This window comes from Amphiprion ocellaris, chromosome 23 (genome assembly GCF_022539595.1).
Source record: "Amphiprion ocellaris isolate individual 3 ecotype Okinawa chromosome 23, ASM2253959v1, whole genome shotgun sequence".
Classification (NCBI taxonomy): domain Eukaryota; kingdom Metazoa; phylum Chordata; class Actinopteri; family Pomacentridae; genus Amphiprion; species Amphiprion ocellaris.
The window spans coordinates 21,581,341-21,602,412 of NC_072788.1; the positions used below are offsets into that span (position 1 = coordinate 21,581,341).

At 38.0% G+C, this 21,072-nt stretch overlaps 1 protein-coding gene across 1 annotated transcript in view; it reads right to left on the reverse strand.

Moving 5' to 3' along the window:
• arhgap36 (Rho GTPase activating protein 36) overlaps positions 1 to 21,072 on the reverse strand; it is an 83,869-nt gene that overhangs the window by 30,506 nt on the left and 32,291 nt on the right. Inside the window, exon 2 of the mRNA XM_055007969.1 lies at positions 7,032 to 7,188. Within this exon, the coding sequence (XP_054863944.1) occupies positions 7,032 to 7,188 (157 nt within the window). The remainder of the gene's footprint in view (positions 1 to 7,031; positions 7,189 to 21,072) is intronic.

Consider the following 21,072-nt stretch of genomic DNA (forward strand, 5'->3'; position numbering starts at 1 on the left):
TTCTGTGTTCTTCCACACAATCGAAAAACCATCATTGGCTTGGCTACACCCAACGGTCGTGACAAAAATTCAAAATGCAAAAGAAAGAAAAAGTCCAGAAACTAGTTTAGAGGGTTAAACTTTCACAAATCATGTCAAAAACGTCCACTGTTTAGTTTATTTCAGACTTGAGCTGATGATGATTATTCAACTAGTTGTCAGCGATTAAATTAATCACTAACTATTTTAATAATAAAACTTGATTTCTTAAATTTTGATATTTTCTAGTTTCTTTTCTCTCCTATGACAGTGAACTGATTTGGGTTGTGGACAAAACAACATATCTTGAACTTTGGGAAGCACTTATGAACATTTTTACACCAATTTCTGACACTGTATAGACAAAAGAATTAACCAATTAATTGAGAAAATATTTGTCAATGAAAATAATTCTTAAGCCCTATTTGCATGGGGAGAACTGGTAATTTGTGAATTACCCCAGGACATCTGTGTTTCTCGCAGTGCATTCGCACGGGATAAGCGAAGTCTGTATTTTACTCGAATTTACTGATATACAGCTCAGATATGATGTCAAATCTGTGCAGGTCGCAACATCCGCTGTTGTCACATCCATGTGCAAAGTGATCGGCCATTACTCGCAAAAAAAAAACCCAAAAACAACCAGACGCCGGTCGTGCGAATAAACATTAAAAACTCGTTCTCGTTAGGTTTGGACACAAAAAACACTTGGTTAGGTTCATGGAAAGCTGGTGGTTTGCATTAAAATGACCACTTTTAATGTGGTATGTAGTCGTCATGGCAGCAGTAAATATGTCAAAGCAGCAGCGTGACTTGGGAACAGCGGGCAGCGTTGTCGGGATATTGGGCTGTCAGGGTGTTTGTATTAAACCTGTCGAAAGATATGCTAACCACATGCTGCTACGCATGTCATCCATCTCAGTATCCTCCCAAATTTCCCTCTTATTGATTTTATTTTGCCATTTCTGCGAGTGGTCTATAGGCCTGTTGTGTATAGACCTACTCCTGCATTTGCTCCTAAAATGCTGTCAATAATTTCCACCGCAGCCTCCATAATTCAACCGAGAAAGATGTAGGAAAAGACGCATAAAAAACAAAAAACAAAAAAACAATTAAAATACCCCCCAATCACCAAGATACAGATTCGATCGGGACTAGTATTATCCCAGGAGGTTGGTGTTTAGCGAAATATAGTATGCAATTTGCGGGGGAATTATTACTTTACCAATTACTGACATGGTGCATTCGCACGGGATTAAGATCACCGACCTCCTCCGAAATTAGTACAAATCACCAGAGGTCCCCAGGTAATACTAATCCCGGGCGAACAGGGCTTTAGTCGTGGTACTATGAGATCTTCAGACTTCACCTGGGCAGCCAGAATCATTTATTGGGCGTCTGGTGAACAGTGAATAGGGACTTTCACCAGCCAAACTTATTCTGGACATCTACCAAAAGACATTCTGGGAAAACAGACACATTTTAAGCTCTGCTTTTGTTCTTTAAAAAGACATCCAGATACCAAACGTGTAGTGGGCGTCTGTACAGACAAAAATAAAGCGAAGACAAACAGAAACCAAACTTATTTTTGAGTCTTGCAGCAGCATTCAAGAGATGTCCTGGACAGTAGGTGGTCCACATACTTGACCTGAGAGCTGAACTAAGAAGCCAATTCATCGTATCTGGACTCTCTTTGTGTGAGTCGGCTCAACAAAAACCCCAGTCACAGTTAACAGGTATCATGAAAGGTGGCTTTTCAACTCAGACTTTCTGCTTCAAACTCTGTTCACAAACTGCTAAATGTGTGTCAATATAGTCATTTTATCAGTCAATGCAGCTGCACAGTAAAGATATTAGACTTTAAATATTCAAATATGATATTGTATTGCAGTGCATTTAGGTCTGACACTAACTCATAATGCAAGAAATCACTTTAATTTGTGACCAAATCACAGTGAAACTAATGTTACTGATTGAATATCCTCTGTAATAAATATCAATAGAATAATCAATGTTCAATCAGCTGCAGAACCAGCAGAGTAAACAGACTTGACAGCAAATCGGGACCAAATTTAAAACCTATTTATATGATTCATACATCACCAACTAAGTACATATAGGTTACTATGGAAACACGATGCATGCAGTGTGTGATACTTTAACTACATGGCTTCAATCAGTGGTTTTAGTAATGTACAGCTCATCAAGTTTACAGATAAAACATATTCTGTTCTGCATCTTACAGCTGATTTAATTCCAAAACTCTGAACAGAACCAGCTCCACAGCATCAGTTACCATGGAGATCTATCTGGATAAAAGAGAACTGCCTTCGTGATACTGAAAACTCTAATTTTAGGCTCAACGTGCCTCACTAACCCAATAATCCTGCTTCGGAGTACAGTCCTCTGCAGGTTACAAACTCTGAACCTTAGATCCACAGATGGTGAATTAGGCTCCTAGTAGGACATTACATCTTTGCAGCATTGATATTGTGTAAAAACTTGTCATTATTTTTGTTGAATATTTTACAAATTACACTGTTGGTAGATAGAAATAAACTCACTGTTTTGTAGAATACAAATAAAAAGTTGTTTACGAGAATGACTGTGGTGCATTGAGAAAAGCTGCAGCAGTAAAGTGGTTGAATCCCCGTTTGGAGGTTTGATCCTGGAGGGATTTAAATTCCCACAGAGAGGTATAACTGGGCTACAGTATTTGCTGTACAGCAGCGTTGTCAGAGTTGAACAGTTTAACAGTTCCGAGGTTAATAACCCGGCAGAGAACTACAGTATGGGAGAGAAAAGTAGCTTGGTTTGTTTCTCAACATCGGCCTCTGACCTCGCTGATCCTGCAGAAACTCCAGAGAAAACCTCCCGGTCGGCGAGGTGTGTGCAAGATTTACAGCTTATTAGTGTAACTGTTCTCCTTTTATTGGCTGGATTTAGGAGTTTAGAGTTCAGATGGTTTGAATGATTGAACATAAACAATATTTCAAAGTGGGGAGAGGGCCAGCGGTGAGGAGAGGATTATGATCCCAAATGTTTCTGTCTTGTAGACACAAACAACTTCCATAAAAATCCCTTCGGACTGGAAAACTATTTAATAAACCTCCTCTCAGGCAGTGCAAAAGAAAAGCCTTTAAAAGACTGAAACTTCATCTGGGCTCAGATAAAAAGTTAGAGGAGCTGTAGGAGGTTCGTCTTCAAGTCACAAGTATTCAGTAAATATGTTCTCCTCTACAAGTGATGCACAAATATGGGATTATTTATCCAAATACTTCAAAAAGCCACAAATGCTTTGGAGGCAGAAACTCAAAGCAAAGAAGAACATCGTACGAAATCAGGAAATTAGATTGGCAAGATAATACACAGACTGGGGCACACATCTGTGGACAGTTGGTCTCAGTTACATTAAACCACGACACAAATATGGAGAAATTGAAGGAGAGTCTAGCAGACATGATAAAAAATAAAAGTTTTGTATTTTTAGATAGAAGTGCTTGAATAAACTTAAACTGTAGTATTTTTTATTTATTTATTTATTTTAGTGGCTCTTCTTGTTGCTGCTTGACTTTTTCTTTTGTCCACAACAAAATCTGAATTTCTAAATCTGTGTCCTGAGATAAAGATGCTGGTGGTCATTTTGGAAAATATTGATCCATTAATAAGTTTAAAGGCTTTGATGTCTGTCATGTTGAAATTCAAGCCTGTTAACATAATGTTAGCCTCATGAAGCTAAAGTAGGGAATGTTAGTTAATGTTGGATTTTCAAGACAGCTAGCCTTGACCTCAGACCAACTAACCTGGTGTGTTTCAAGAGTATTTATTGCAAACTTCTGGCTCCAAAGGGAAAATATCAATTCATCCATTTTCCTCCCATTTATCCAGAGTTGGATCACAGTGTTCCCAGGCCAGATGAGATACGTAGTCCATCCAGCAACAACACCAACATCACTGCTGATGCTACACCAATCCATCTTCCCATCTCCATTTTCCAATCATTCATGAACTAGATCCCAAAACACTTAATCTCCAGAAGGAACAATTAAAAGGTTTCCAGCAGGGAACCATGACCTCAGGCTTGGAGGTGCTGCAAACCACCCCAGAACACACTTGAAGGTCACAAATAGAATTGTATCATCTGCAAAAAGCAACAACTGGACTCTGTGAAAACATGGTGCCAACCAGAACCTGCAGCTCTGGGATATGTACTGAAACTGATGGGAGGCGTCATCTTTATATATGGTGGATGATAAGAATGTAAAAAGATGCACAATTAATGCTAGGATAAGCTAATGCTAAGTTTTCAACGTTAACTAAAAAGAACGTCAAACATCAGGCTGAAGTTGGCATCCTTGAGATTATAACCTCTAAATCCCTGCACATATTTTAGAGTTTTTTTAATAAGTCAAATGGAATTTGTGTTGTGCTTACTAACGTCTGGTTCCCCAGACAGAAAAACAATCGACCAACTTTGCACACTAGATTAAATATGACATCTTGTGTGAGTCAGAATGACAGTGATAAGGCAGACTGGCAACTGAAAAACACTCTGGTTATCAGGCTATGCCCAAGAGACAGTTCAAACAAACGTATCTGGAGTTGCAAAGTCAGAAAAAGCACCAAACCGCCTTGACTATTGTTCTTTTAATGGGATTTATCTTTTAAAAAATGCTCTTCTAGCTCCCTGAGTTCCCTGTGAGATTACTTAGCATCCATGGCAGCAAACATAACAAGCATCATTTTTTTTTCTAGTATCAAGGGCTATTTTTGAAGCAGTCCACACCAGAAAAGCAGCACCACTGGCAGTAAAATGACCTAACTGGGCTTTTATTCACCCAGATAAGCCTGTTATTATCTCCTCAAGATGAAAAATGGTCATCTCACAATCCTATCAGAGGTATTTAAGATGGTTGAGTACACAAATTGTGTCACTTCCTTTGCTTTTTTCATAACTGACATAACTGGATTTCTTACACATGACTGTTTTCTTTGACCAAAGACAGAGTCGATCGATCACAGCAGCTTTAGACTCATTCCTCAGACCTACAGACAGACCATTACCGCTCCCTCGACAGATGAAGGAAATGTTCTCGCTCGAGGGCAGTTCAGAGGAAATTTGGAAGAGAATGTGGTTGGCCAAATTAGAAAGAATTAACTCGCGCCAGACTGACCATCATGTGTTTGTTCTCTGAACTCTGAGCTACATCTCCTCTGAGACAAAGTCCATTGTTAAGGGGTTATATCAAGAATCAAGACAAAACTAGTCACCATCCATCATTAGACCACAGTCTGACCAGTTATTCCAGTACAACAGCTCTGATCCTGTTTCTTTTAACAGCTGAACAGTGTTTTAACTCAATAACTACAAACTGTGAATACTTGTCAAAGTTTTCAGAGTCATTTACCACCTAAATTAATGAATTTCAATAACTTATTAAGTCTTGTGTCATGGTTGGGAGCTCTGACATACAACATTTGAAGTCTGGCTACCAAGACTGAATTGTATTTTTTGAGTTATGTTGTAACAATATCAAGCACTAACGACTAGAATAACCAAAAAACATCAAGTCACCAAAGGCTGATGTAAATTTGGATGTTTGTTCCGTTGAGAAATGTTGTTGGGCAGCCAACTCTTCAGTCAGAGTCAAATTAATTCAGTTCCACTCGTGTGTAAGCTAAATGTAGAGCTACGACCAACAGCTGATTAGCTTAGCACAAACTAGCTTGAAGCAGAAAAGAATACTTACCTACCAACCTTAAATCTTTTATTTAACCAGTTCTACCGTGTGTGCTTAACAAAAAAGCAGTGAAGTACATTCAGAACCATAAATCGAGATTTCTGTCCTTTAGTTTTTGTATAACAAACAACATGGATCATGCAAAAAACAAGTGTCAGAAGTCATGGTTAGTCCAGTTTTGAGTTTGCATAGATCCTGGCTTCCTGCCTAGGGTTACAGGGGTCCTCAGTCATGTAGTATGTACCTTAACCCTTTAACCTTTGCTTGATCATATGGTAGAGCAGATTTTGAGCCACTATATCTTATTGAAAAGCACGTTTTACTTAATTCCACCTGTCTGAGCCATCTCTACCATTCGGTTTAGGTACGTTATACTAAGAAAGTCCACTACATGTCACTGTGTTTGGAAATAGCATGAAGACAAAGTTAGCCTCCTCACAGGAAGTTAGCAAGAATGAAATCACTCTGGACATGAGGCCTCTGTTTGCTGTAATTTTCAAAGGTAAACTAATACTTTTTGACAGATTATCATGTCTAAGGAGTTACCGAATATAATTGCGTAACTTGAACCATAAAAAGAAAGGCTGAAAAGGCTCTACAAAACAGTTCATTTGGCGCTTCATAGTAAAAGTAGTGAAGCTAAGCTAACATAATTAAAATCAACTATTTGCTAAAAAAAAAAAAAAAAAAAAAAACCAGAAAGAATAGAACTTCAGACCATTAACTGATATTCATGTGATACATTTTGATATAATATCATAAGATATAAAGAAATAACTTTAGAAGTTGTTTAAAAACCATGCTTGACCAAATGGTTCAGTGTTGTCCCTTCATAGTAAAAGTGTTGACATTAAGAAAATATAATTAATTCAGTTCAATTCTCGTAATCAGTGGTATTTAGGGCTTTTTTTCTATTTAGGGAGTTTAACTCTTGATTTTACACTTTATTACGTAAACCTTTATTTACATTTCATACTGTGCTGCATTATACATATGAATTGTCAAAATAAAATGGTTATTTTGCTTTTGTAAAATAAAACAATTGGTAAAACAGTCTGGATTAATCAATAGCAAAATGGTCGTTATTGGCAGTGCTAGTGGTATTGATCTTCTCATGTACCTCATGAGGACAAATGGAATCAGTTTGGATCTTGGATATTTTAGCTTTGAAATCAGTGAAGGTAGGAAATAAATGTGAATGCAGCAGAAGAGAAAAAAACATTTGCACCATTTGTACATCCTCCAGAAATACTGTCACTATGGTGGTCTTACCTCTGGGGATGCTGATCTTGAAGTCCAGGTCTCTCTCCTCCAGGTGGTACAAGGCCACTTCCTGTAGCCGGGCTCGCTCCAGCTCCGACAGGCTCTGGATGGGAACCGGCTGCAACCGGACGCTCTGCCCCAACATGGTGGTCCAGGTGTGGTTGCCCTGCAGAGGAGGGAGGTTAGAAAAAAAACACAATCATACACAACCATCGTTTGTTCTTTTATCTCCAGACTTTAAAAGCAAACTTGAATCTCGAACTTGTTGGACTATTTAACCCAAATGGAAATGTCTGCAGGCTGCAATTAGGGTAAATTATCATCCGACCATCAAGTTCTTCAGGGCAGAAAACCCTCAAAGGCAAAAAACCTTGAAAACCCAGTGACTTTTAGCTTCCTCTCAGTTTATTTATTATTATTCCTCTCATTGTTTTCTTGAGGCAGTTTTTGTATCACCAGATTCATTCATATATTTTTAGCTCACACATTATTTTAAAGAACCTATTGTCTCGGTCTGTAGACCTTGAGATTTCTGTACAATAAAAACTGATTTAAATCTCTCTCTTCAGGCATAACAAAGCATTTTAAAGGGGAAACTCGTCACAGCAATAAACTCAGCTTGAGAACAGTTGCGTAATGTCCTCTGTCCTGAATTAATAACAGACTACTTGTGTTCAGATTGGGAGAGCTGTGTCTAAGATATTTTACAGCCATAAACTTGCATTATAGATCATTTTATTTGTCAAAAGTTGAGATAAATTCTCCTAAATCTGTCTTTCCTTGTAGCCCAGCTTCTCCTCCGTCCTTCAGCAGATTTTTACATAAAGCTGACGTTATTTATGGCCACCTACACTGAGCCAGGGTTCATGTCCATCATCATCACTTGGCGCGAAATGAAATGCCAAATGTAAAAAAAAAAAAAAAAAAAAAAGACGTGCTCTGGTAACTTGGCATGTTAAACGCCTTTTAGTGAAACCAGCAAATCATTACTTCTCATCTTCCCTGAAGCAACTGAACAATATGCAAAAAACATGCTTTTATTTTGACATTGCAATAAATCACAATCTTAGTTCATTTATTTTCCTGTAAAATAATTAGAAAATGATTATGCCATTGTAACCACAGTCTGCACCAAACTAACAGGGCTGCCTTAACGCAAGAGCCAAATCCTCTTTAAAACTTGAGATTTTGAGAAAAAATGGATTTTGAAAACACATAAGGAAGAATAAAGCTCTCTGAAATGAAGATCTAATAGTTGGTTTCTACCCAAAGTCTACATCTGGTGAGTCAGAATAAGAATGTTGTGACACATTTTACCACAATTGACCAGATCAGTGAACTCCAAAACATTAAGATGTAGATCTAGGCTCGTCTCCAGACAATCAGAAAACTACCTGATGAATAAAACTTCCTGATATCATATCTGTAAACCGAATGATGGCTGCAGCTGGAGATGTAGGACTGAATACAGCCATCTATGAGGAAAAGAACCTGTTGTTGCACAGCTGAGACTTCAGAAGGACGTTACAGGTTGTAAAGATTGACTCAAAGTTCCTGAAGAAAATCTTTTTTTCCTCTCACACAGCTGAGACAAACAGGAAAATGATCTCCTGATTTAAATATCACAACATCTGCAACAGCTGCAATTCAAACTCTGATCATAGAAGTTACAATCCAATGCTGCTGAACCATCTTGGTGTATTTGATTGGACTTCATGGTGAGCTCTGGTGTGCCTACTCAGTCTCAAGGTGGAAGTTCAGAAATTTCAAGGACTTTGAAAGACATACAAGACAGAATTTTGTTGTTTGGCAGCCCAGAAGGAACCTCATCATCACCTAAATCCGTCCCAAAGCAGGTTTACCACAATTCAAGCATTTTGGACCAGTATTAATCAGGATGGGTTATCCTCTGTGGCATCGATTTCAATCACAGGAATCCTTCTCATCATTCTCTAACTCAGTTCAGCTTGGTTTAACTGTACAACCTCACACAGTCATAAAAGGAAAACGCTGTAAAGGACTCTTAATAGTACTACTGCACACGTTCTCTCTGGGTGTAATATTTACTTCAAGCCGCCAGAGTGAGATAGAATCTATTCAGGACACAAGAATTGTTAGTTCCCCTGCAAATTATTAGGTTCCTGCAGTAAATATTTGAGTGGATGAAGAAGATGCTTGGACAGGCTCCTGTAATAATGTTTGGGAGGTGACTATATGTGTTGGTGCTGAGCCACGAACACAGCGGCCTAGTTTGCAATGTTCCAGTTTTGCCACGAAGAACATTAAATTTTTATCACAAAATCAAAGCTGGAGTTTATTTTTGGCTTTTGCTGCTGTTGCGGCTTCCAGTGAATAAAGAAGAAGAAGACCACGCAGAATAATGAAAGTGAAGAATCTAAACGGAGTGGAAGTGGACGCAGGTTAACCAAAACCAGACCAACACTCAGATCTGTGCTTCACGGCCCGTTCACCCCATCAGACAAATGTGCTTTCAGTAAAGAGTGAGTGAGTGCTAGCATGTACCTGTTTAGAGCTTAAAGTCTGAGGAATCTGCACAAAACATGTAAATCAATCAGGCACTAAATCCACACAGTCAGCTTTAAGAACTGGTACAAGCTCGGGCAAAGTGAAATCTAGTTTAACTCTGCTTTTTCTGCACCAATCCTGTATTTGTTTTGCATCTAGCTTACACTCTAAAAGGTGTACTTGAGCTGTAGATGTAGTAAAGTTCTGTTTTGAGTGAATGTAATTTATTCGTCAGTTGTTACTACACTTTATTCCTTTAAACTGGTCTTTAAATTTCAGCTAAAGAGTGAAAAATATGTTTATTTCTCCTTTAGCATTGTGTGTTTGATGCCTTGACGTCAGTTTTTTCTGCTCTTCGAGTAAAGAAAAGGAAATAACAGTAAATCGAGTAAGAAAAAATCTCATTTTGCATTTGGTTAGAGCAAAAACTCTTACCAGGCTTTCCTGAAAATTGAGTTGCAGCGATGGAACTTGTTCATTTGAGAGGAATCAAATAATTTAAGTGGACCCAACTTAAACCAATGTCTTTAATTCTATTAATTTAATTGCGTTCATTTCATTTAATTGTGTTACCAATTGAAGCAATTCATTTAAGTCGGTTCAGTTCTTTCTTTTCAGTGTAGAGTTCAACAATATATAAGAAAATGCGACTTTTATGGCAGATATTGTGATATACATTTATTTTCCACTGAAACTAATCAAAAAATGATGGGATTCTTGCTGCGGTTTGTGCCAAAGAAGTATTTTTTCTTTGTAGGAGCTTCTCTGTAGCACCACAATGCTTTACTAACAGTCATGTCTTGTGATATATTTTACCTTTATCAAAAAAACTACTCCTCATGTGATTTGTGTTGAGCCACGGTGTGATTTTGAAAATATTTCAATTGATTTTTCAGCCCTAATCTTGACTTAAATTCACATCATGCCTACATTTACGTAAAAACACAAATTTAAGACTGAAAATAAATCCAGAAATATTGGCTCATTTTCCAGCTTTGTGCCTCAAATATTTGTGCTAAGTGGTTAAATGGAACCACATGGAGGGTTTAAAGGGGTGGCGTCCTTTTGTTAACAGCTCACAGACATAAGAAACATCACATTGGGCCCCATGCAGGTGCTGCTTTATGGTAAGAGTGATGGGCCAAGAGGATTTGAAACCACTATTTCACTATGCAATGCTTTTCACAAGCTTATCCAGAGTTTCTGGGTGAAGGAACATTTATTACAGCTGACAGAAATGCAGCAGAGATTTAAAAGTACAATATGACAGAAAGTAGTGGTAGTTTTGTAGATTTTAGGTACTTGAGTCAATCTACTCAGTTACTGTCACCTCTAACTTTCAGTAATCTCAAAAAAATAGATAAACCAGAGATATGGATCTAAATTTGCAGGAATGATGCTCAAAACAGCAGTGATTTTTACCCACAGCTTTAAAAAGAAAAATAGTGTTGAGTTTGAACGTTCTGCTCAGTGTAAAGCTCATATTGCTTCAGCTAAATACAGACACGGTGGAGTGAGAGGGATTTTTCCGAGTGCCAAGCTACTTAAACAGTGAAACGAAAGGAAATTGGATGTCTGAGGATAAGCTGAGGACCGTTAGCGGATAAATTGAGATTATATTTGGCGACAGTGTGCTTCTGTATTATTTATCATAGAAACTGAGACTTTTAATCGCTAAAATTGGTCAACTTTTCTTGGTGAGTTGCTATAAAACTCACATCTGTTCTCGATTTGATATTGTATTATATGCTCTATGTGGTGGAATGTGCAGCATAAAAGACTGCATACGGGTATGTTTACTGTGGCTTAACATCTTCACTAATCTTTTTTTGTTTTTAGACTATGTGGTGACTAATCTAAAAACCTGCAAACAGGGTATTTCCTGGCTCTGAACAGGCCTTTATGGGGAGGGAAACTAGACGTGACAGCAATCAGTAAAGACAGCAAGTCTGTCTTCCCTAATTTGATAAAAAACTTGTGCATTTTTCTGTTATTTCTGACCATCTGATAAACAAAAATGCCTCCCATACCTGAGTAAATGGAAGCCCAATAAACAAAACAGGTTGAAAAGTGATTTCATTTTCAATTCTTATCTAGATAAAACCTGTCAAAAGTTCAGGGAATCGGGAAAACTGTAGCAAGGATGAGGTATACCAAGCACCACATTCTGTCATATACAATATTCTTTAATATCGCCAAAGTTAGACAGAAAAAAGGGGACTAAAATATTAATTTTGATTGAACTCTTCTGTATTATGATCATAAACACTGGCATAAAAATCTGTAATACAAGTAGTGAAGATTCCAAAGCCATGTTATGTCCAACATTCACATCAACACGTATAATATTTATACACCATGTTGACAGTCAGTGTTAGCATTTGGATCATTCCAGAATTGGAAGACATTTTACATCCCACACATCAATTTTCAAATAATCCAATGCTAAAAACATGCAGTTGCTGTGTAAATTTACTTGTCCTGAGACTAAATCTAAAAAAAAACTAGGAGAAAGGAATTATAAAAATATTTTTAAAATATCTAAGTCTGGAGTTCTCGCTAAAATGCAATTTTTCTCTTGTCCCACCCCCAGATGACCAAACTGAATCTCAAATAAAACTGTTAAAATGACATTTAAATCTCCATTTTTGGTTTTATTTGTGTCATTGATGTCAATGAATCCCATGATATACTGGAATGATCATCATATAAGAATTTCCCAAAAGAATGGGTAGCGCAAAGCTATGTCCTCTCTTCTGTTTTTCATATTTTCATAATATTGTCAGCCTTGATTGAACGTCTCACTCTACATCATATTATCAGGGTAAGACAAATTCTTTCTACTTTTTTCTTTACTGTTTTCCATCAGTCAGTTTGTCCTCTTGGTCAGCAGTAACAGCTAGTTAAATATCTAGCTTCTACTCCTGAGAAAAACCTAACATTAGCATGGATTAGCAACCCTGTTACTGTGATTAGAGTAGGGTTAGCGAACAACAAATAAAACAAGGAAGAAAAATGGTACCATTGATGTGTAAGCTGAGTCAATCAAGCCTTTGATAGTTTATTGCCTATTATTGATGAATATGGAGCAGAAAATAGTAAAAGAGGGTTTATTTTTTCAAAAAATGCGAAGCCCAAATGTTCTCCAATTCTGGAATGAGCCATTTACTAATTAATTACCAAGTGTTGAGGCTGATGGGAACTTTATCTGCAGGTAAATTGGCCAAAATCAAACTACTGAAGTAAGTCTGACCTCATAAAAATTCAGGAAACTAATTCTAGTTTATCCTGAATTGAAGGATCGATCCACATAGTTCATAAACTCCTCTTAAAACCAAAAAACGTCAACCTCACGATGGTGCCGGAAGGGTCTGTACTGGCCATTCTGGTAAGTTATCTAGCAGTGGTTGTATAACAGCGGTTAGAAAGACAAAGATTGTGATTGTTCCTCTTTCAAACGTCTCCCTTCTAAGGAATGAATGAAAGAGCTCCGCGAAATCTGAGGAAATTCCTGTTAAATAATGACCCATGTGTGACATGTTTTCATAGAGTCCCTCTGTTGTAAACTATCAGCATGGAGCGTCTTGGCTCAGTTACAGTAACCTCAGTTATTTTTGTCCCTGCCTATGTGGGCGTATGTTTCCACATCTATATCTAAACCAGTCTGATTGGAGAAAATGACTCTGACCTTAATGCTAAACACAACCAGACAAATGTACTACGGTGAAGCTGGATCAGCACCGCCCACAGAGGTTGCTGAGGCCTCGTCCATGTCTTCTAAAATGGGTAACATACATCGTCCCAAAGCAACGTGGGTTAGAGGAGAACAATGCAGTGGGAATGTCGGTTAGCTGTGAGAAATGTCACGAGTTGGATCTGACATTTAAGTGTCAGCCTGTGAAACTGTACATTATCTGGTCTGTGGCAGATGTTTGAAGGTTCTCTGCCTACACTCATCTCTGAAAACGTACATATCCCATCACCTTTCACGATAATTAAACATGTTGTTGTACAAAAATACAACAGTGATAAGTAAGATCATTGACAAGATGGAACTCTGGATGACAGTAAGACAGGAAACATAAGATGCATTCTAATAGCCAAACTACAGAAAACGACCTGGGTTTAGTTCATCCTAACACATGTAGCAAGCCCAAAATACCAATTTAACCACTTCATCTAGTTATGTTGCCAGAATGCTTTACGGACCTTTCAGACCTACAATCCTTTGCACAATTAACCCTTAGATGCACCAGTGATTGGACCCTACAGTCTTTCATAAGTGGGTCAAAAATGACCAGTATAGGAATAAATGTGTTTTTATGCCATTTTGTCATTTTGGTTAAGAATATTCCTTTGTGTTATTTGTTTGTGTTATACACCAGGTCCTTGGTTTACAATGCCCTTGACTTATGGCATTTCGTGGTTATGTTACAATCTACCATACATTTTTTAAGAAAGTCTTGTTCCATCATTTCGACATATGGGGTTTGCAACGTTAAAACTAATTTCACGTGGGAACTAGTGGGCAAGTTCCAACTTATGGAAATCGTGTTATATCACACTGGAGAAACAATTGCGACGGAAGTCGAGGACCCCCTGTATTTTTGTCCACACAAGAATGATTTCATGTTTGAAATATGTTTGTTTTTCACATTATAACAGATTTTATATTACACAGAACAGCAATAGAAGAATGTCAACATCCATTTTGTTGACTTTTTTCCCCTCCTTTCCTGGTGCTACTCTCCGTAACTCTACGTTTGTGCACTTCATCACCTCTTGAATGATTCTTATCTGTGATAAAGGGCTTGGGGTAGTAATATAAACGGTACAGTTTCTTCAAAAGTATAAAAGGCAACTTAAAAAATTAAATGGAATGATATTGAACACGTTTTTGAGGAATAGCTGGAAAATTAAATGATAAAACCTTTTCATTCCAAAGATACTGCAAGAAAACAACCCCACTGATGCATCTACGGGTTAAAGATGCGTCAACCAACACGACAGCTTATTTAAAACTGCAGACTTGCAACTGATGTGCGAGCAAGGTGGTCAAAGTTTAAGGTGCAATTTTGTGCATATACTGCATGCAACAGCATGTACAGAAATTATAAAGAAAACAGTTGGGATTTAGGAGATGGATCGAAAGTTGCCGGACAGTCAATACGCTGACATATTACAGGACATGAAGCACCTGATGAGGTCAAATCTGGAAGCAATTGTGGATTCCTGTTTCCAAAAGTCTCAGCTTTGTCACGACTACAACACAATCCAGGAGTTTTTAAACAACAAGGAGGTACACTGTTTCCAAAAGTCACCAAAACGTCCAAGAAAAGTGGACATGAGGCATAAACATAGCAAAAGTTAATGTGGATGTAGCCCAAGTGGCAAATACTCTGCAAATTTTCCCTAAAATATATTTTCTCTTATTGCAAACAGGATGTTAACTACAGTGATGCAAACAGCGAAAAAAAATCCAATGCAATTGACACAAAAAACAAGCAAAAATGCAAATAATTTCACAAAAATAAGACCTTTGTCCGCTTTTTTAGAGCTATTGTATATATTAAAGACAGAACATTAGAATTAAACGAGGGAACAACATGTTCTATGTTTTGCACATGAAAAAGAATTTATACAAGCCTCACATGGTTATCTGCTTTTTTTAGAGGCTAATAAAAACAGTCAGGCTATATTTATCATTATGTTGTGCTCTTATCACCACTAGAGGTCAGAGTCTCCGGTTTGAGTGTTACACAATCTCACGTCATCCATTCATTAAAACATTCACCATGAGGAAATGCAGCGTACCCGTCATGAGCTGCTGATTTCACAGAACCACCAGAAAGTGCGTCACTTGAAGATATGCTTGAGATGAAAGTTTCCCGGATCACATGTGGGACGGATTGATGCAATGGATTGGCTTTACTTATGTGTGTTTGGCTCCTTTGTTCTGGCTGTTTTTGTGGTTAAAACATATCGACAAAATTAAATCAAAATTGCAAAACCACAATGATTTAATAGAAATCTACATCAGGACTTTAACCTCAGTGAATCTGACTCTTCGGGTTCCTTTTTCAGCAATGTTTTTTCAAACTTGAGGTACATTTCACCGTGACTATCGGCTGAAAAAGACTAGATTCCCACCATCAGAGCTCAGACTTATACTCCCTCTTTCGGTTTTATGTCCAATTGTGAGCTGCTGTCAATACCAGGAACTACACAAATCAACTTGCATGGCAGACAAACCACACAGGAAGGCCGAGGAAAGTCGAGCACACTGACCCAACACTGCAGAGAGACACTGTGCTAAACTTTTTAAGGTAGTAAAAATGAAGCTGTTTTTTTATGATGTTCCCAGAACCACTTATGACGCGGGAAAGAAGAACAATCAGAAGCAGGTAAAGGGTTGACTGCATCTGTTGAACTGCTGCAAGCTGATCAAAGAAAATGCAGATCAAACAGGACCGAGCACCTTTTTTTGTGTGTTTGGGTTAAAGAAAATGCTAATTGTGGACGCTAACTTGCAAGGAAATGCTTGTTTTTGTGCATCAGACAGAAAATATGTTGCTTTATCTCCTGCCTGATGAGGTGATAAAGTCAAACAAACGTGGTCCGATAGCTAGCAGATGCTTTTCTCTTTTCTGTTGTTGTGTTTTAACGTCTCTTCATGCTGCTGTTGAGTGATTTTGTTTGCTGTTCGTCATTAACCCTGGTCTTTCATCTCACCTCACTTTATAGCCTAACGATGCAAATGAGACAGAGATGAATGTTGCTGCTCTCTTTGATTCAATAGCAGGAGTTAATGAGGTAGTTTATTGTTGATTAATCAATGCAAAAAAAACATGATAGTGTTGCAGAAGAGTGTAGGGTCCAATTACTGGAGTATCTAAGGGTTAAAATGCATCGGAAAAACTAGAAGGTCTGCTTTACTGAACGTGGCAAAACTTGAATATTTCAGCACCTTGTTCAACAGAAAATCAGTTCAGCGGATGCTTTATGACAGGAGGTTCTGCAAAACCAAACTGTAAGTGAGTGTTTGTGAGATTACAATTGCAAAAATTATCATACTGATAGCAAGTAGCAGCTTCAGCCAAAGTTACTATCCTGTCTGCATCTCCCCAAATCTGCAAAATCCTGCACAGAAACCTCCACATGCAGCAAAACATTTCAAATTGTGCAGCGGTGACACTACAGGAGCGCTGGTTTGATGCTCAGTGTGCAGATGATAGGAAAACCTAGATTTGAATTACTGGTCAGGTCTAGAAAATTAGCACAAAAACAACCTGAAGGGGGTAAAATTGAGGCTTAAGGGGAACCTATTAGCAGATATAGAATGAAAAATCATCCAAATTATGTTTAAAATCACGCAATATCACCTGTCACTACAAACTGGTACATTTTTGTTGGATTGAACCCCTAATATATGCAAAAGTTACTGCAACCTTACTGCTAAATCCTCCACACTAGTCTTTTAATGGATGTATTTGCTTAAAATTACCACAATAAATGATATAACCCTGGAGCCAGTTGATATTCCTGCACAGCAAAATGAAGGAATCAGTGTTTCAGGTGTTTTCTGACTTTCTACAGGACATTTTTCATCCATTAAGAGCCTATCAGAAGGCAGATCTCAGGACGAGAAGCAGCCGAGTGCAGCATGTAGCTTGTGAAACTATATTTAGGCATTATTATTGTATAAAGAGTAGTTTGCGTTGCTTATATGGAACAATTTTACACCAAAGGTACTCTGTTATGGTGTAGGTTATTCATTTGTCACTTCTGTCATCAATTAAAGACAGAATTTCATCTCTTCATGCTGCTCAAATAGCTTCACTGCTTCACCGGAGCAGGACAATAAGTTTACCTTGGGCTCTTTCTCTGAAGTCCATTAGGCTAAAAATAACTCACAAGTGAATAAAGTGCTTCTCTCCCATCAGGACTTTCATGAAATAAGTGCAGTGGAAGAAAGTGCAAATGACTCACTTAGGCTTGTGCACATAACAGACAACAAAAGTACGAGATTAAAGGAGAAACTTCAAATTGAGTGAATATTTTCCACTTTTAGGAGGTGTATAATGTTCTACGGTTCTGACACCAGAGTGTAAACAGTTCACTCACTTCCTGCTGATTCCCTCTAATGAAGGAACATCATTGTCACATTATTCTGCTCCACGCTGTTCTTAGAATTAAGATGTTCTCGAAAACACATTGTAGCTGAGCCTTGGGCGCATTAGTATGCAAAGGTACTTACTCATTCAGTGACAACGCGCGCGCGCACGCACGCACGCACGCACGCACGCACGCACGCACGCACGCACGCACGCACGCACACACACACACACACACACACACACCTGTAGGCACGTAAACAGACATTCAGCACTAATAGGCCCCTTGGCAGCGCTGGAGACTGATGGCTCGACCACAAAAACAGGTCTTGCGTCGACGCTGCAGCTTTATTGTGTCAGTCTGGACAAAGCTGGCATATTAACACACACATACACAAACCTACACTAGGGTGATGACTTTTTTACAACCTCATATCCCTGTATCATAATTTGATGAACTTTTATTAAAGATTAGATAAAATCTTACTTTTAAGGTGATTTGATAAAAAAACCTCACGCACAAAATGATTTCAAAAATTTTAATTATCAGCTTTTTGGCCAGAATTTATCAACTTCAAAACAACTACCAACACTTAGATTATCTTTTAAGGCACTGAATCATTTACTTTTCTATGGTTGGTGCATTTGGTACGGTTTGTGAATGCTTCTTTGGGCTTAACGAATTTAGTCCCATTGATAGTAATAGTGATTTTTTCAAAGTGGTTTGTGCGTGACCTTTTTCAATATTTCAACAGAATAAATGTCATTTTAATCATTAATAGGCAAAAGTTCATTCATTAGTGCTACAGGAAATAATTTTTGAGAAAAAAAAGTCAAAAAGTCATCATCCTAACCTACACACTTCACAGGACATTACTATCACTTACAGTTACTTAAAATACTCTCAACCTGGTCTTAAACTTACAATTTACATGAGGAAGAGTTGATTTTTGTCCTCACAAACATACTAAACAAACAGACCGACGTCCTCACAACATGAGTAACACAAGTTCACACACACACACACACACATTCTGCAGCAAATATTAACAGAAGTGATGCCAAAACCTCCAAAAGCTTTTTTTCCAAGACACATTTCAAAATAAAAGCGTGATTCATTCAAACCATTCAAAATTTAAATCCTTCTGTTTTCATTCTTTCTCTTTTTGGTGCATTTTTGGTTAAATAAGCTATTCAGGAGCGTTAAAAAAAAAATAATCTAACGCATGACCCAATTTAGAAGAATTAAGTAATCTTGTTTACCACCTTAAAATGACTGAATTAATGGTGTTTACAAAGAGATGCACCTGACTAATTTTAGTCAGTGGAGCTCCCCGGGGCTTTATAAAGGAATCTGCAGCTACACACATTAAAAAGAGGTTTATTTTAGACTTTTGGACAAATTCCAAACCTAACAAATGCCTTATAAGTTGAGATTTTCTCCTCGATATTCTCAGTAAGGAAATAAAATCAGATGTGGCACCAAAAGGCATGAGAATAACTGATCTGAATACATCATCTGTGAAGTTTTGACGTTTAAAATAAGCAACTAAAGGATGCAAAACGAAATATTAAAGTTCATTCAACACACACAGTGAGTCTGTACCTGGATCCGGGTGTCACTTTCTCACAATTAAATTCCCCTAAAAATGGATCCTGCAGCTTCTTCCGTTATCCAGAGTTTGATCAGACAAACATCTCTGCTCTGAATGAGACCGAACACTGCGAGCTAATGGAGAAAGTGGGCGAGAGAGGCAGAGACAGAGTGTATGTGAGAGAGAGAGAGAGAGAGAGAGTGAGAGAGAGAGAAATAGAGCGAGCGGGGGGGGGGGGGGGGGGGGCGAGGAGTGAGTTAGATTAAGAGGAAGAGGAGGAGGAGGAGGAGGAGTGGTGAACACTGAGTCGACTTCCAGGAGCTGAGAACATAAACACAAGACAGGTGGGAGGAGGAGAGGATGAGGGAGGGAGGAAGCTGGATAGAGGAAGAAACAGAAAGGAGGAAGATTTAAAGGAGGTGAGAGGTGCAAAGAAGGAGGAAGAAATAGCTCGGAAAGGAGAAAATATGGGTTAAGGAAGAGGAGGAGGAAGGAAAGAAAGAGAATGATAAAGAAGGTAAGAAAAACAGGTTGAGAACCAAAGAAAAAGGAAATAAATGGAGTAAGGAGCAAGACAGGAAGGAGAAAGTAAGAAGATAAGAAAAAGGTAGGAAGATGGGAAAATAAAAAAGCATAAGAGGAAGAAAAGGAGTCAATGCACAAGGGAAAACTTCGAAAATGGGGTCAAAATGGAGAGAATACAAGGAAATTTAAGATGTACGAAAGAAAAGGTGGCGATAGAACACAAAAAGGGCTGTTAAAAATGAGAGATTAGAGATGAGAAGGAGCTGTAAGATTAAAATGATAAGGTGCAGGAGGCAAGAAAAGGAGTCAGTACAAGAGAGAAACAATAGAAAATGAAGTAAAAATGAAGAGAATACTGGAAAGTTAGGACGTGGGGAAGAAAAGGAGGAGATAGAGCTCAAAAAGGCCAGTTAAAATGTGAGATTGGAGAAGAGAAGAAGGTGTAAGATGAGAATGATGAGGTGCAGGAGCCAACAGAAGGATTCAATACAGGAGATTAATGTTAGAAAATTGGGTAAAAATGGAGAAGCTACATGGAAATAAAGACGTGGGGAAGAAAAAGAGGAGATAGAGGCAGTTCTAATACAAGGGCAGAGAAGGAGGTGTAAGATGAAAATGATTAGTTACAGGAGGCAAGAAAAGGATTTAATACGGGAGAGAAACATGAAAAAATTAGGTAAAAATAGAGAGAATACTAGAAAATTTAAGACTTGGGGGGGAAAAGGAGGAAACTGAGCACAAAAGGGGTAGTTAAAATGTGATATTAGAGAAGAGGAGGTGTAAGATGAGAATAATGGGTTGCAGGAGGCAAGAAAAGGAGTCAGTACAGGAGATAAAAGTTATAAAAACTGGTAAAAATGGTGAGATACAAGGAAATTAAGATGTAGCGAAGAAAAGAAGGAGACAGGGCACAAAAAGGAAGTTAAAATATGAGATAAAAGGTGAGAAGGAAATGTAAGATTGTTTATCCGCAGCTAGCAAACAGACTTTAGGTTCATTACCGCCACCTACTGGGCTGGAGTGTTCATCAGTGTTACTGGTGTGCCAGAAATTAGGGAACTGAGAAAGGTGAGGTTAAATGGGTTATTTATAATGCATTTTTTTCCCTGTAATTAATTAATCGTAATTTATATGTTAAAGTCCCAGTCCTAATTTATAGTTTTTGAAAATGTCCAAAATGACCCAAAATCGTATAAAATATGAGTCGTATTTCAAAATAACAGGCTTCCTGTTGGGTTTTGGGTATTTGTGCAAGAGGCTTTCTTAAACGTCCTGATGAGTTACACGCGT